At 47.6% G+C, this 16662-nt stretch overlaps 1 protein-coding gene across 50 annotated transcripts in view; it reads right to left on the minus strand.

Moving 5' to 3' along the window:
- Positions 1-16662, minus strand: part of MADD (MAP kinase activating death domain) — a 58125-nt gene that overhangs the window by 29054 nt on the left and 12409 nt on the right. For 5 of the 50 annotated variants that reach the window (XM_037738798.1, XM_037738796.1, XM_017529248.1 and 2 more), the window contains 16 exons: positions 16276-16511; positions 15920-16076; positions 14628-14731; positions 14345-14535; positions 13721-13974; positions 13329-13468; positions 12381-12482; positions 10363-10422; positions 9897-9999; positions 9328-9514; positions 9082-9232; positions 8563-8769; positions 6797-6850; positions 5388-5488; positions 3505-3588; positions 3028-3186 (listed from right to left, as the gene is read on the minus strand). In XM_037738798.1, coding sequence (XP_037594726.1) covers positions 3028-3186; positions 3505-3588; positions 5388-5488; positions 6797-6850; positions 8563-8769; positions 9082-9232; positions 9328-9514; positions 9897-9999; positions 10363-10422; positions 12381-12482; positions 13329-13468; positions 13721-13974; positions 14345-14535; positions 14628-14731; positions 15920-16076; positions 16276-16511 — 2290 coding nt within the window. The remainder of the gene's footprint in view (positions 1-3027; positions 3187-3504; positions 3589-5387; positions 5489-6796; positions 6851-8562; positions 8770-9081; positions 9233-9327; positions 9515-9896; positions 10000-10362; positions 10423-12380; positions 12483-13328; positions 13469-13720; positions 13975-14344; positions 14536-14627; positions 14732-15919; positions 16077-16275; positions 16512-16662) is intronic. The other 45 variants (XM_037738819.1, XM_037738800.1, XM_037738802.1 and 42 more) reach the window with 21 other exon arrangements.

Here is a 16662-nt window from a genome sequence, read left to right on the forward strand (position 1 = left end):
AAAAAAAAAAAAAAAAATCAGTAGTGTATCTATATACCAACAATAAAATAGCAGAAAAAGAAATCAAGAAGGCAATCTCATTTACAATAGCCACAAATTAATGACCTAAGAATAAATTCAACCAAGGAGGTAAAAGATCTCTATGAGGAAAAATAGAAAACACTGATGTAAGAGAGTTTCGAGAAAAAATGGAAAGATATACCATGTTCACGGATTGGAAGAATATTGTGAAAATGCCCATATTACCAAAAATGATCTAGATTCAATGCAATCCCTACCAAAATACCAATGGTATTCTTCACAGAAATACAAAAACAATCCTAAAATTCATATGGAACTACAAAAGACCCCAGAGAGCCAAAATAATCCTGGGCAAAAAGGTATCACACTACTAGACTTCAAAATATAAGACAAAGCTATCATAACCATAACTGCATGCTACTGGCATAAAAAAACAGACCCACAGACCAATAGAACGGAATAGAGAACCCAAAAGGAAATCCATATATTTATAGCCAATTGTTTTTTTGACAAAAGTACCAAGAATATTCCTGGGGGTAGGGACAGTCTCTTCAATAAATGGTGCTGGGAAAACCTGATATACGTTATGTGGAAAAATAGAACTAGACCCCTAGCTCTCACCATATACAAAAATCAACCCAAAATGGATTAAATACTTAAGTGTAAGACCCAAAACTATAAAACTACTAGAAGAAAACAGAGCAGAAATGCTTCAGGACATTGGTCTGGGCAAAAAATTCATGGAGACCTCAAAAGCACAGAAAACAAAAGCAAAAGCAGACAAACAGGATTATATTAAACTAAAAAGCTTCTGCACAACCAAGGACACAATGAATTGAATGAAGAGACAGTCTGCAGAATGGGAGAAAATATCTGCAAGCTATTAATCTGACAAAGGATTAATATCTAGAAAATACAAGAAAGAAAAAACTCAGCAGCAAAAAAACACAAATAATCTATTTTTAAAAAGGGGCAAATAAGCTGAATAGCTCTCAAAAGAAGACATACAAATGGCTAACTGAAGTTTTAAAATAATGGGCCTCTACAAAAGCTTTGAAGCCAAACTGCTGTAGACAGTTCTCACTGCTGCTTCCATGCTCCTTGTTTACAAGAAACTGATGGTTGCTATCTTCATAGTTATGGGGCTGAATAGTGCAAGCAAACACTGAGATGTCTTCCAGTGAAAAGTCAGAACATGTTCAAGGTGGAGGATTTTCTTCTAAGTGAAGGGGAGTAATTTTCCTTTCACTCTGGCTCCTTCCATCACAAATTTCACCCTTATTGGCTTGAAAAGCACCTAAAGGTTAGCAGGCTAGACCTGTTGCCAACTTAAGTTTTATGATGCATGGTTAGTTTTTGGGGTAAAGGTTGAACTAGTTTGAAAAGAAAACATTATTGAAAATCACTAATAAACTGTCAGCACAAAAGAAAAGTCCATCAATCACTCAATCAACCAATCAGTCTGTTCAGACTCAGAGAGAGTTAAGGCCCATTAACTTGAGTAGCCTACCAATCCTATTCCCAGTCTTCACTCTGGGAGGTCATTGGCTCTATTAAAACACACATACAGAAGGCTCTGGGGATGGGAATGATTACCAGTGTTAAATAGTTGGTTTCATTTAAATCTTCTCTTCCTTTCTCCCCATAGGCCAAAGATAAGGACCTAGCAGCTCTTGTAGAGAACATCTAACAAAGTGGCAAGTGTATCAGTGTTTTAACGGAGCCTATAGAGGCACATATATATTAGAAAGCAGAGGCTGGGCACAGTGGCTCGTGCCACTTTGAGAGGCCAAGGCCAAGGCAGGAGGCTCACTTAAACCCAGGAGTTTGCGACCAGCCTGGACAATACTATCTCTACAAAAAACTAATAAATTAGCCAGGCATGGTGGTGTATGCCTATAGTCCCAGCTACTCAGGCGGCTGAGGTGGGAGGATCACTTGAGCCTGACAGGTCAAGGCTGCAGTGAGCAGTGATTGTACCACTACACTCCAGCTGGGCAACAGAGCGAGATCTTGTCAAAAACAAAAAACAAACAAAAAAACAGGCTGGGCGCAGTCATAATCCCAGCACTTTGGGAGGCAGAGGAAGGCAGATCACGAGGTCAGGAGTTTGAAACCATCCTGGACAACTTAGTAAAATCCCGTCTCTACTAAAAAAATTGAGAAAGTTCGCTGGGCATGGTGGCAGATGCCTGTAACCCCAGCTACTTGGGAAGCTGCGGCAAGAAAATCATCCAAACCGGGGAGGTGGAGGTTGCAGTGAGCCGAGATCATGCCACTGCATTCCAGCCCGGATGACAGTGACAGACTACGTCTCGGGGGGGAGGAAAAAAAGCTGGACATCTAAAGCAAGGACTAAAAAGAGTTTATCTCCTTCCAGCCGATCATGGGCTTACTGTGTGATCTAGGGAAGTTCTTTTTTCCTAAGGCATTGTTCCCCTCACCTATTAGAAAATTACTCAAAGCAATATAGTAAATTGCAAACTTAAGTAGAAACCATGCCTTTTTCATCCCTGTTTCTTTAATGCCAAATTTGGCACTTAGTATATCACTTCATGGATGTTTATTAACGAATGAAAACTTCAAATAACTGTTAGTAATATACTAAAATAAAATGCTTTTTTTAGGTGTTATATAGCACAGCGACCAAAATAAAACTGGACTAGTTCATAGAAATATGCAGTCTGAGACTAAATGAGAGCTGTAATTGTCCCTCGGCCTGTGTTAAACCTGGGGGTTAATACTACCTAGGATTCAAAGCCCTTATCTGATTGGCAGGAAGCCTAACTCATCAATGATTCAGGAGAGGGTTCTAAAAGCCCCAGATTATCAGTCAAATGACTCCGAAAAAAGCCTTAAGAAATGTTTGCCTTAAAGCCAAATATATGAGGATTTTCTCTTCCTTATTTAACCTCTACCTCCTTGTCTGTTAACTTTCATTCTTTGCTAGCCCACTTCCCATGTCCATTAAAGAAACGCTCTCTTTTGTTAGTAAACAAAGCTTACAAAGATGGTGCTTGTGGCAGAGTTGGTCTCAATTTCACTATCAGACAAAGTGCCCCGAGAGCTTGCCAGGTGAACACTGCCCTCGCCACCTGGTCCATCACCTGCATTGCTGCTCAAGTCACTGTCAGCTCCAAGGGTCTCTCCAGAACTATTACTCACCTGGAAAGGAAAAAACATAGTAAGAGGTATTCCCCAGGGATGGGCCCCAGAAATGCCAAGCTGTTAGAGCTCCCTGCCACCATAAAAAAAGTATTAAATTTCAAAGGTGTGTCAGATAGCCTCTGGAAGTACCTTCTTTATAAGATGAGAAGCTCTGGGTGAAATCTCGTGTACACACACCTATGATGGTAAACATCTCCACCATGAGAACCATGCTGACCTGATACTCAGAACAGCCTCCAAAGAGAAAGCAGCCCCCTTTTCCAAAGAGGAAATCCACACCCCACCCACCAAGATGCCAGTGTGGTGTTCCCCTACCACGGTGCTAACTTCAGAATCCTGACTTGAGCTGCGGATCATAACAGCTGGACTCACGCTGATGACAGAGTCTTGATCGGTCCTCTGAAACAAGACACAGGGACATTAGGGGAGGTATCCAATCTCCTCTCAGTCTCCCACAGAAATACTGTAGCTTTTTCTTTCTCCCCATCCCCACCCTCTGTCATCATCCTTAGAGAAATGATGAGCAACTTTTTTCTAGAATATAAAATATGTACAACTTATATAATAAAAAAAGAATAGGCTGGGTGCAGTGGCTCATGCCTGTAGTCCTAGCACTGTGGGAGGATCACTTGAGCCCAGGAACTGGAGACCGGCCTGGGCAACATGGTGAAACCTCATCTCCACAAAAAATACACAAATTTAGCCAGGCATGTTGGTGGGCAACTGTGGTTCCAGCCACTCAAGAGGCTGAGGTGGGAGCATCACTTGAGCCCAGGAGGTTGAGGCTATAGTGAGCTGAGATCACACCACTGCTCTCCAGTCCAAGCGAAAGAGTGAGACTGTGTCTCAGAAAAACAAAACAAAAAACAATGCATTAAAGAAGTACATGCTCACTGCAGAAAATACATGAAGAATAAGGAAATAAGAACAAGCTGTAAATCTACCACCCACCTTAAGCCCTTAGTATATTTCCTTTCAGTTTTTTGAAATACATTTAAAAAATAAAATTGGAATCACACTATATGTAGCTTTGTTAAACATTTTCCCATGTCACTAAATTTTTGAAAACACAGTCTTTAATGGATACTAACATTACATTACAGGCCGGGCGCAGTGGCTCAAGCCTGTAAACCCAGCACTTTGGGAGGCCGAGGCGGGTGGATCACGAGGTCAAGAGATCGAGACCATCCTGGTCAACATGGTGAAACCCCGTCTCTACTAAAAATACAAAAAATTAGCTGGGCATGGTGGTGCGTGCCTGTAATCCCAGCTACTCAGGAGGCTGAGGCAGGAGAATTGCCTGAACCCAGGAGGCGGAGGTTGCGCGGTGAGCCAAGATCGCGCCATTGCACTCCAGCCTGGGTAACAAGAGCGAAACTCCGTCTCAAAACAAACAAACAAACAAACAAACAAACAAAAAAAACATTACATTACATGGATCTATTATATTTATTTAGTAATCCACTTATCAGTAGATATTTATGTTGTTTTGAGGTAGTTTCTTTTTTTTGTTTTGTTTTCTTTCTTTTTGAGATGGAGTCCCACTCTGGCACAGGCTGGAGTGCAGTGACATGATCTCAGCTCACTGCAACCTCTGCCTCCCAGGTTCAAGCAATTCTCCTGCCTCAGCCTCCCAAGTAGCTGGGATTACAGGCACATGTCACCACGCCCAGCTAATTTTTGTATCTTCAGGTGAGATGGGTTTCACCATGTTGGCCAGGCTGGCCTCAAACTCCTACTCCTGACCTCAAGTGATCCATCTGCCTCAGTCTCCCAAAGTGCTGGGATTACAGGTGTGAGCCTCCTCTTGGGGCCATTATTTTTTTTAATTTTTGAGATGGAGTTTCACTCTTGTTGCCCAGGCTGGAGTGCAATGGTGCAATCTTGGCTCACCGTGACCTCCACCTCCCAGGTTCAAGTGTTTCTCCTGCCTCAGCCTCCTGAGTAGCTGGGATTACAGGCATGCACCACGACATCTGGCTAATTTTGTATTTTTAGTAGAGACAGGGTTTTACCATGTTGGTCAGGTGGGTCTCAAACTCCCAACCTCAGGTGATCCGCCCACCTCGGCCTCCCAAAGTGCTGGGATTACAGGCATGAGCCACGGCACCCAGCTATCTGGTCGCTTTTTTAATTTAAAGAAGTATTCTGAGATAGCATATTTAATCCTTGCAATTTTCAACAAGGTTCTTACAAACCTGGGAACCAGACGTCAGGCTCACGCCGCTGTCTGCGCTGATCTGGGACTTTTTCTCCTCTGTCTCACCAAGGTCAAAGACAGGTTTGATTACTTCAGGCCCTGAGTAGGGGAAGACTTCTGTTACTCAGTACACAAAGGCTAGGGGCAGGCTGGTAAAGAGGGTGGGACAGCAGCACGGGCTAGTCCCAGACTTGGTCAGCCCACTCCAGTCACCTTTCCAAAGACTACGCCCCACTCAAGACCCACTGGAAAAAGAGGTCCCTAGATGCCTTAAGAACCAAGTAGGACAAATTAGAACTGGTCTCAATGAGTTCTGCAGCCATCTTCTCAACTTGAGAAAATTCTGAGCAAATCATCTTAAAGCAGAGAAGTTTCACAAGGCCGGGTGCGGTAGCTCATGCCTATAATCCCAGCACTTTGGAAGGCCAAGGCAGGTGGATCACCTGAGGTCAGGAGTTTGAGACCAGCCTGGCCAACATGATGAAACCCTGTCTCTACCAAAAAATACAAAAAGTAGCTGGGCATGGTGGTGCATGCCTGTAATCCCAGCTACTCGAGAGGCTGAGGCAGGAGAATTGCTTGAGCCCTGGAGGCAGAGGTTGCAGTAAGCCAATATCACGCCAGTGCACTCCAGCCTGGGCAACAGGGGCAAAACTCTGTCTCAAAAAAAAAAAAAAAAAAAAAAAAGAAGAAGAAGAAAAGCTACACAAACAAATGTCTAAACCACATTCTACAGCACTCAGAGTCTGAGCTTCACTGGTACCTGAGATCACTGGATGTTCCCCAGGTCACTTAATGCTTCCCAAACAAATGTGTCTAAAGGAACCAGAAAAGGCTGGGTCTGATGAGATAAGAAAAACCAGCTGTTTTGGTAGGCATTGCCTATCCCCATCCTACAACTTCTACATTTGAGATAAAAACCACCCCTCTTTTCCCCCACCCACCCGCAATGGTATGGCAGAAGGACAGAATGACAGAAAGCAAGAAAGCGTGCCTAGGCAAGCCACCAGAGAGTTGGGCAGCTACAGACTCAACATGGAGGGACAGCAACCATCTCTGCCAACTGTGCCCACAGGCCTTCTAACAGGTGAGAGAGATATCAGCCAATGGGGGCCACTAAAGTAAGTAAATGTCCTCCCCACCAACTCTGAAGCAACAGAGAACCAAGTTCTGGGGAGTTGTATGCAGCAGACACCTGGTTATAGCCTGATTGCCACGAGGGAGGGGGAAAGAAGCGGCCTCCATGCCACACACCTAGGAGTCACATGCTACCTACCTGCTGCCATTCCAAACACCCACTAAGAGCAAATTTGGGGTGGGGCTGACAAAGGGAGCCTGCCCCAACTGGGCCTGGGGAGTTGGCAGGTATGGAAGACTTGGGAACAGGAAGGGGCATTTGTTCCTTACTCTGTTTTTCCAAAGCTTTTTGCTTTTTCACTTCCTGGTGCTTGTTCCACAATTCTACCCCAGATGCAATGCAAGCAGGAGAGAAAGACAGAGAGTCAGAGGCTGGTCAGACAGACGAAATGGAAACCCACCCACCCAAGTCGATTCAGTCACAGGTACCGCATTACCAACCAAGAGATACAAAGACATCTTCACAGGGAGAAGGGGCAGGAATCAAGAGAGCTAACCCTCCACCCAAACTCATGAACTACAGATTCCAAATTTCTAATTCCAACCCCAATGTGGCAGTAAAAACCCTACAGAACGTTAGACCTGGAAGGGCCCTCGACAAGCTCCTTCGTTTTTGCATGAGGAAACTGGCCCTAAAGAGGCTGGAGCACTTCATCAAGATCATGTAACATAGGATCCATTTAAACGCCCATCATACCATGCTCTCTCTGCCAAATGAGCTGGGGAAGGGTAATTTTTACAGATTCCGGATGAGACAGACGAACACCTCAAGCAGCCAGAGTTTCAGAAGCACAAACACCAATCTGTTGGATTCACTGGACTGGACAGAGCCCAATTCATGGAGGCACTTAGCATCCCTCCTCATTGCTCCTCAAGAAACCAGCTCGCCCCCAGAGCCAGTGCCTGCCCTGCAACCAGTGATCTGGAGAAATGCCTCTAGTTGAAGTAACAGAGAACATAAAATGGTCAAGACCAGCATCTTCATAGGGGAAAGCAGACAGAATGGCAACCACAGCAATTCTTTTCCTGGAAGGAACTTCCGAGTGTACTTAGTATGATCTCCTCTTTTCCCAGATGAAGAGACAGAGATCCTGAGAAGGGAAGTTATTTGCCCAAAGTTGCATTCCTAGTCGGAGGCAGATATGGGACTGAAACTCCAGACTTCCAGACTGGCAGGTCCGTACTTTTTCTAAAATATTACATGAGGCAGGAGAAATCCAGGAGTTGACTGCCACTAGAATAATATCCTGCTGGCTAGGGAAGTGTAGCTCCCCTAAAAAGGAATCTGGTTCCACGTCGCTATTTATGGGAGCATAAGGCAACTGCTAATGGCCACGAAAAAGAGACATCAGCTGGAAGCAGAGTGCCCAGGGACTTAAAACCAGAAAAAGAAGGAAAGATCCAACCTCGAAGACTCAAGGTCAAGCGGGGAGTGAGTCAAACAGAGGTGATGCCCAGAAAGCCCACTAAGGCACTGGAGAAACACCGAATGTACACAAGGTTTTAATTAAGTCCAGTGAGGGAGGGTTTCAAGAAGAACTGACTCGAAAACCGATACCTCAAAGATCCAGAACCCAGGAAAATGGGGTTGCCAGACTTGCCCCAGAGGAGCACATTCCAAGGCAGTATAACAGCTGGAATAGGAGGACACTGGCTTCAGGGACACCAATGTTATGATTGTATAGCCCAAAGACGCATCTGTAAACTTCCTGAGCACTTCCAGGAATTCTCCCCACTATGTGAAGAAATGCAGATGTAAATAAAAAGCGCAGCCAGGAGTACAGCTCAGACGCCCTGCAGTAAGCCTCACTGGGCCTTCTAAACAAAACTTCCATTCTTCTAAGATACGGGGCAGGGAGTGGCTGTGGGTGAAGCAGAAGAACTAGAGAAGTACAACTAGAAATGGACAGAGGCCCTTCCCTCTCTAGGAAGCAAAGCATGGGGAAAGAGGAAGGCGGGATTCTGGATGAACTGAGGAGAGAGGGATATTTAAGCAGCCAGGACCCCTTCACTGTGCCAAACACATGGATACATACCAATAGATGCTATAAAATTTTCTTCCTTTAAACTTCTGGTGTCCAGTTCCTTAGGACCCTTTCCTGTGGCACTGGGTGCCCGAGGTCCCAGCTGGGGAACTCTCAGCTGTGCCATGGCCTTTGGGTCCCCCCGCCCAGCTAGGCCAGGATCCTTGCCAACTGAGGTATTTACACTTTCTGTTGGACTTCTCTTCCGCTTGTCTGGTTCTGGGGGAAAAAAAAATCAAGAGGTCAAAAGAGGTAGTGAGTAGGAATCAAGGTACGGATATGAGGTGGGAGGAGCCAGTGTATAGGAGGATGTGGAATGGAAGAAGTTCAAGGAAAGATGAGCTGACGTCTCAGTTTTCGTAACAAAAAACACCCACTACGTATAAACATGCACTAGAAAATGAAATCCCAAAGCCTGATGGGAAGCAGCGTGGCACTGGGAAACTTGTCCTGGGGACAAATACATTTTCTCTTCGGGAGACAAGTGGGAGAGGTGGGGATGGCGTGGTGCCCAGCAGGTATGATCCCTACCTTTACTATAGTAGTGGGTCTGGGCGATCTCCAGAAGCCCAAAGATGCTGGCCATGCCACCCAGACCCGCGTGGGCATAGGACTGCTCCAGGCTGAGGACTGTGCACTTGAGGAGGTCTAACATTCCCTTGTACACCTTTCGACTGATCTCCTGCAACAGTAACCCAGGGGCTGGTATTGGCAAATTGCCTTTGGTGTTCACATCCCTCTCCCCAGTTACTCCGACTCCCTGCCCTCAACACTGACCACATCCGGGATGATGTCCTGCCGGGCATCGTCCTCTGACTGCACCGTGCGGTTCAGCTTGCTCAGGACAAAGACTCGCAACTGCTCGCTCTCCAGCAGCCGGCGCACCTTTTTCATGTTGAGCCAGCCAACTCCCTGGCCGTCCAGCACGCTGTGCACCACCTCCTTCAGAAACTGCTGGTTCTCACTACAGGGTCCACACACCACTTCTGTGGTCATTAGCTCCTTTGCAGAGCACACCCCCCCACTTTCACCCAAACTAAACGTCTGCCTCCAGGGGTAAAACACAAAGCCACATCTCTGAAAGTCCAAGTCTACCACATTCCCCACCTCTCCAGAGAATCTGATTTACCCAAACACCCACCACTGCTGATTCACCCACCTCAAATGACAACCGTCAGCTGTCACTGTTGCATGGGGGTCGAGTAGGAATGAGAAGTGCTGCCAAGAAATTGATTACATCTACCCCACTGAGAGCTCCTCTCCCACTCTTGAGCATCCCTAAGGGTCTGTAAAGGAACTACCCACCTCTACCTGAGAACTTTTAAAAGAGCTCTGCCGTTTATTACCTAGAATTGCTGGATCGCCCCTGGGGTGATGGAGGTTCTCTTTTCACTGTTGGGCTGTGTTTAATGACAGACGACTTCTGATCCACTAACGCCCTCCTGTTTCCTGTGGTGGGGAGGCAAGAATGAGACACATCACTGCTTAGCTCAGGAGCTCATGCTAGCACATCCCTGAGTAGCCATGTTCCACACCCGCTCCTCAGAAGGGCTGGGTGAGGGTGGTACCAAGGCATCACACGTAGGTAGAAACCAGCCATGGCAATGTGGAGGAGGTGGGGATGGAGACTCAGGCCACTCCACATGCACCAGCAGCACGCCCCATGGGAAAGCATGGGCGTCACGGGGGACGGGGCAAGTAGGTCACTCATGTGACACTGCTTGCTCCATGAGGAGGATGGCCCTTGGGCAGGCACAGAAGATGCTAGAGAAAAAAAAAAAAGATCATGCACAGCTCACAGGCAAGACCCACCTTCACCACTCCCGGGGCCGGCTTCAGTAACAATCTCCATTAGAGTATTTAGCCCAAATACTGGGACACAAAATACACAATTAGTAGGTGCACCACAATACCGCAACCCCTCTACCCCTCCGAGGAGCAGTAAGCCAGATAATCTGAGCATTCTCCCAAAGCTTGAGGAATGCACATAACCTTGGTTCCTGACACCTCAGAGATGGAAGCCAAGTGACCAGGAGACAACCAAGGCTCTAAGAAAAAACCATTCTTAAGACTGTCGCCTCTCAAAGCCAGGGGCAGGTAAATGACACAGGGAGCCTTCAGGTACTGAACACACACATGCATGAAAGAGGGACCGCTGGTTTTCAGAAAACATCCAGCACACGGGACCAGGGGCCTGAGGGTATGCGCAGGGAAGAGACCATCTTGCAGATGCTATTGTGAGGAATGCGGCGGGGGTATGAGGATGGGAGGTGGGTGAGAGGGTAAGTGCAGCAAATGCGACAAAGCGTCAGCATGCAATGAAAGAGTTTCAATCATCTTCTCTTCAAAGGTACCAAATGAAGGCCAGTGACACTGACACCTTTCCATCCCTAGCCTACCCAGCCACATGTGGATTCCCTGGCAGTGCTAGTTTGCTCCTTACACTACCAGCTCTGATGTCCCTTTGGCTATCGGTCTCATGTTCCCATCCCCACTAAAGAACATGCCTAAGACTCCTGGCCATTTTGTTTGTTTGTTTCTCTCTCTCTCTTTTTTTTTTTTTTTTTTTTGAGACAGGGTTTCACTCTTGTTACCCAGGCTGGAGTGCAATGGCATGATCTCAGCTCACCGCAACCTTGATCTCAGCTCACCGCAACCTCCACCTCCTGGGTTCAGGCATTTCTCCTGCCTCAACCTCCTGAGTAGCTGGGATTACAGGCAAGCGCCACCATGCCCAGCTAATGTTTTGTATTTTTAGTAGAAACAGGGTTTCACCATGTTGACCAGGATGGTCTCGATCATTTGGCCTTGTGATCCACCTACCTTGGCCTCCCAAAGTGCTGGGATTACAGGCTTGAGCCACCGCACCCGGCAAACCTGACATTTTTTACCACTGGGAATGAGAGGTCAGTTAAAGAATACATGGGGTTGCTTCTCATTGTACTTTCTTCCACAGTTAAATATTTCGGTACACCATCCAGAAAAAACAATGTCAAGCCGGGTGCTGTGGTTCACACCTGTAATCCTGGAACTTTGGGAGGCCGAGGTGGGCAGATCACTCAAGGTCAGGAGTTCAAGACCAGCCTGGCCAAACGTGGCCAAACCCCGTCTCAACTAAAAATACAAAAATTAGCCAGGCATGGTGGCGCATGCCTGTAATCTCAGCTACATGGGAGGCTGAAGCATGTGAATGGCCTGAGCCTGGATGATGGCAGTTACAGTGAGCCGAGACCACGACCCTGCACTCCAGCCTGGGTGATGGAGTGACACTCTTAGAAAAAAAAAATCAAAATCAGAAAATCCCCTGAAACTGTCAGATATCACAAACCAAATTCAAATAAGGTCTTAACTGTCCCTAGAAACTAACCAATACTACCTGGTGCACTCAAGAGGCCCTGGGTTGACATGAAGTCACGGTGAGAGGCTGCGCTCTATGAACATGCCAGGCTCTCCATAACCATTCTCTGGTGGGCTAGCTCCTTGGCATGGAGTTTGTCCTAAGTTCATGCGGTGGCAACCCAGCAGACAACTGGGGGTGGCTGATGACCCCATGTTAATCATGTAACCTGACAGGGTCCTCCTGAGAAGCAGCAGTAATCCCACAGTTGCCACTGACCTACATGACATAACAGGGACCTCTCCAGCTACGAAGACGGTTTCCATCTGACAACCATCGGAGCCCAGGATGTGCAGGGAAAGCCATGAGGGGCAACATGAGGGATGACAGCCAGGTCAAAGGATTCACCAGACGCAGGGCTCCTGACATGAACCCACAGGCCCAAAATATCTCCTGGAGAAACCTGGCTTGGCAAAAGGAAGGCTGTAGTTACCTTTCAGACTGGGGAAGGGCGTGGCCTTCTCTCGGGCACCTTTGGTGGGCAGTGTGAGGTTTGAAAGACTGAAGCTGGTACTGTGGTTCCGATAGAGGCTGCCTATCAAGGGGAGGGTGCGAGAGCAATGACTTGGCAGAGTAAGTAATCAAAGCATTAGACTAATGACTATCAGCATCGGCACCTCCCTCCTTCTCAAGCACAATCCCGGTTTGGTGGATCAGATCACCTCTGATCTGTCTGAGAAAGGATCAAGTCTAACTCTAGGCAAACAATGGAGCCATTGCCAGGATCAGCCAAAACTCAGTAACAGCTTTCTCTGTCCACCCCACATAATATGCAAGTCTCTCATCTACTGCTGCACAGCAAGAAAGCTGGTAGTTAACAGGCTTCCAGTCTGAAGCTGGCACTGTCCCTCCTTGGCTGCTGAAGAAACTCATAATCACAGGGATCCTCTATACTGGCTCCCCCTAGTCCATGGTCAGTCTTCTCAATCTTTAACTGATACCACTCCACACTGCTGGAAATACTCTCTACACACAAATATCAATCTCATATTGATTTCAAAGCACATTCATGGAAGAGTCCCTCATGAGGCAAAGAAGATGCTAGGTACAGAACCAAATCAAATTTGACCAGAATATTTCCACAAAAAAAAGTACAAGTGTGTGATTTTGAATTTACTGCCTATTTTCCAGTTGCCCATCCAGCTATCTTACCTGAAACAGGCTGAAATGTCCAGGCATAATGATAATGACTAATCGGTACCTGTCCTTTCCTGACCTCACTTCAAAACACCTTATTCGGTATCACCCAGATGACTGGATTAGGGCTTGTTAATGCTAACCCAGCCCTACATCTGAAGTTCTAGGCAACATTTGCCATAGTAAGGCTCTGCTATAGAGAAAATGGAACACAGGAATGAAAGCGAGAGCTGAAGGCACTTACTGGCAAAAGACATGATGCCCCCGAAGCCCTCGGTGCTGGTGTTGGAGACGGTGGAGTTGGGAGAGCTTGCCCGAGAGTCTGACTCTGCATCGGAGTCACTTGCCAGTCTCAAGCTGTTGGGCCGCAGCAGCTTTTGAGCCCTTGAATGCACAGTGGCACCTATGAGCCCCACGCATGGGAACCTGACCTTGGGAGTATGGGCCTTACGCTACACTGTAGTCGCTGCTCCCTTCCCGTAATTCCTAAATCCCTGGATCAAAACACCACCCTGTGGGGATGGCAGGACCAGGACAGCATTCAGACTTCTCAGACTTTCTGATTAACCCTCGCCCAGGGTCCACTGAGGTGAGGTCCTTCAGTCACCCATCTAGAAGGGATCCCCAGGCTCTCACCGATTGCCATTGACATGTTGGCTGAATCGGGGAGTGTAACTTTCCCCCTGCTCATCCTCATCTTCCTCAGGGGGAAAGCCATATTGGGGCTCGAAGTATGGATTGTCATAGATTCGCCGGCGCACTGACCCCTCTCCAATTTCTGTCTGACGTCTGTCCACGTTCGACTTGCCAATGCTGGGAGGCACGGAAGGGAGGGGCTTGGAGACGCCTACTGCTGCCTTATCATCCATCTCCGTAGAGTCAGCAGGTTCCTAAAGGCCACATGAAATTAAAAGTGGTTACCTGCTGCCCAATGGTACCTTCCTGTAATCCCAGTTTGGCAGGGCTGCGCCAGGCCTGTTGGATTCCCAGCCCAAGGAATGTGTGGGAAAAGATCTGAGTCACCCCGTTATCTGTCCCCACAAACTATATAAGGGGGATCATAGGCGTACCGTGAAAAAAGCCTGATGACCTCCTTTTGGGGTCAAAACTAGGTCTCTTAGGCTGTAAGCTCTAGAGCCCATGAAAAGGAAGATGAGAAAATTGTGTGAGAAGAAGCTAATTAATTGCTACAGCCTGGCTTTCCTAATAGACGAGGCCCACATCCCAGGGAGTGGTTCTCACCCATCGCTCCTCACTTACAGAGTTGGCTCCATGAATAACGGTGCTGGGGCTGCTGCTGGCGGTGGTACTGGAGCTGGAGCGCAGTGGGGGGTTTTCCTGAGAGTTCTCACTGTCTGGGCCAGGCTCTTCTGCTTCCTTCTGGTTCTGCAACTCGTCAATCTCCACCTCGCTGGCATCCCCCAGTGCTGCATGCGTCAGAGGGTCCACATCTGCCAAAACCCAAGGGGGGCAGGTATAGGCCACCCCATCCGTGGACCCCAACCCCTGCCCAGGGCTGGCCAATCTCCCCAAGCACACTTACTGGGAGTATCACCATTAATGTCACATTTCATCATTTCACTGACAAAGTCACCAAGGGAGGAGTAAGAAGAGCTTGAATCGTCATAATCCATACTACCACTGCCGCTGCAGGAGGGAGGCACACAAAAAACAAAACAGAAAGGGACAGGGAGAAGACCTGTCATCAGCACCAGGAAAACTAACAAGGGGGAGCACTCCAAACTCAAGGCCAGGGAACAAATCAAATAAGAAACCAAGAAAAACAGTCAACCAAAGCATAAAGACTGATATGGGGGCTGGGCACAGTAGCTCATACCTGTAATCCCAGGACTGGGAGGCTAAGGTGGGAGGATCACCTGAGGTCTGGAGTTTGAGACCAGCCTGGCCAACATGGTAAAACCCCATCTCTACTAAAAATACAAAAAGTAGCCAGGCACAGCTGGGAGCAGTGGCTCACACCTGTAATCCCAGCACTTTGGGAGGCCAACGGGGGCATATCACGAGGTCAGGAGATTGAAACCATCCTGGCTAACACAGTAAAACCCGTCTCTACTAAAAATACAAAAAATCAGCTGAGTGTGGTGGCACACACCTTTAGTCCCAGCTACGCAGGAGGTTGAGGCAGGAGAATTGCTTGAACCCAGGAGGCGGAGGCTGCAGTGAGCTGAGACTGAACCACTGCACTCCAGCCTGGGCAAGAGAGCAAGAATCTGTCTCAAAAAAAAAAAAAAAAAAAGTAGCTGAGCACAGTGGTTCATGCCCATAATCCCAGCACTTTTGGAGACCAAGGCAGGCAGATCACTAGAGGTCAGGAGTTTGAGACCAGTCTGGCCAACATGGTGAAACCCTGTCCCTACTAAAAATACAGTAAATTAGCTGGGCGTGGTGGCATGTGCCTATAATCCCAGCTACTCATGAGGCTGAGGCAGGAGAATCACTTGAACCCAGGAGGCGGAGGTTGCAGTGAGCTGAGATCGTGCCATTGCACTCCAGCTTGGGCGACAGAGTGAGACTCCATCTCAAAATATATACATATGCACACAAAAATTAGCCAGGTGAGGTGGCGGCACCTGTAGTCTCAATTACTCAGGAGGTGGAGGCAGGAGAATCACTTGAACCTGGGAGGCAGAGGTTACAGTGAGCTAAGATCACACCACTGCACTCCAGCCTGGGCAAAAGAGTGGCAAGACTGTCACATACACACAAAAAAACTGATATGGGAAGCCTATGAGAGTTTACCTCCTCTGTGCTAAAGAAAGGCTAGTGAGAGCCTCTTCACCTTAAAAACCTGTCTGCTGCTCTGAGGATGCTCACCTATCATCAGTAGGTTCGGAGTCAGATTCCCGCTCTGGTGGTACACTCAGGGCCTCAGCCAGCTGGGAATTGCTGTCATAGACGCGATAGTGGATGGGCTGCAGCTGATGAGCATACCACTTTGGCTTGTCACCAATCAGGGCTGGATCAAACATACCTACCCCATAAGGGAAAAGAATAGAGTCAGCAGCAAGGAAGAAAAGGCAAGCAATACCTGAAAGAAAGGCAGGAAAAAGTCTAAGGCAGAGCAAGGATAGAAGGGGAAAGTCAAAGTTTAGCTAAGGAAAAAGCAAAGTGCATCAGGAGGACAGACGCAGCAGGCAGAGTAAAGCAGAGCGGGGGGCAGGTGGACTCACTGTTGTGAATTCGCTGGAAGGCATAGTTGGTGGGGTTAAGGATCCATTCCCCAAAGTACTCCACAGCCTGAGTCCTGGCCAATTTCTCGGCAAAAGGAGTCTGCCGGGGACGTGAGGCTAGAAAGGAGCCAGCTTGAAAAGCCACCACAGGCCGAGGGAAGAGGCGCAGGGTACGTGTGTGCATCTGAAACCCCTGCAGCACATTGGCAGAGTTGAAAAACCGTACCATGGCGACCCTGGGGAAGAAGGGGATGATGACAAAATTCGAGGCCCATGTCCTGTAGGATAAGGATACCCACAATTCAAAGGCTTAGAACACCTTCCAAAGCCATCATTTAACAGGCTTCCAGCATCAAGGGGAGAGGTAGCTTAAAGAATTATCAGCCC

The sequence above is a fragment of the Cebus imitator genome, unplaced genomic scaffold (genome assembly GCF_001604975.1).
Source record: "Cebus imitator isolate Cc_AM_T3 unplaced genomic scaffold, Cebus_imitator-1.0 Scaffold58, whole genome shotgun sequence".
In the NCBI taxonomy this organism is placed as follows: Eukaryota; Metazoa; Chordata; class Mammalia; order Primates; family Cebidae; genus Cebus; species Cebus imitator.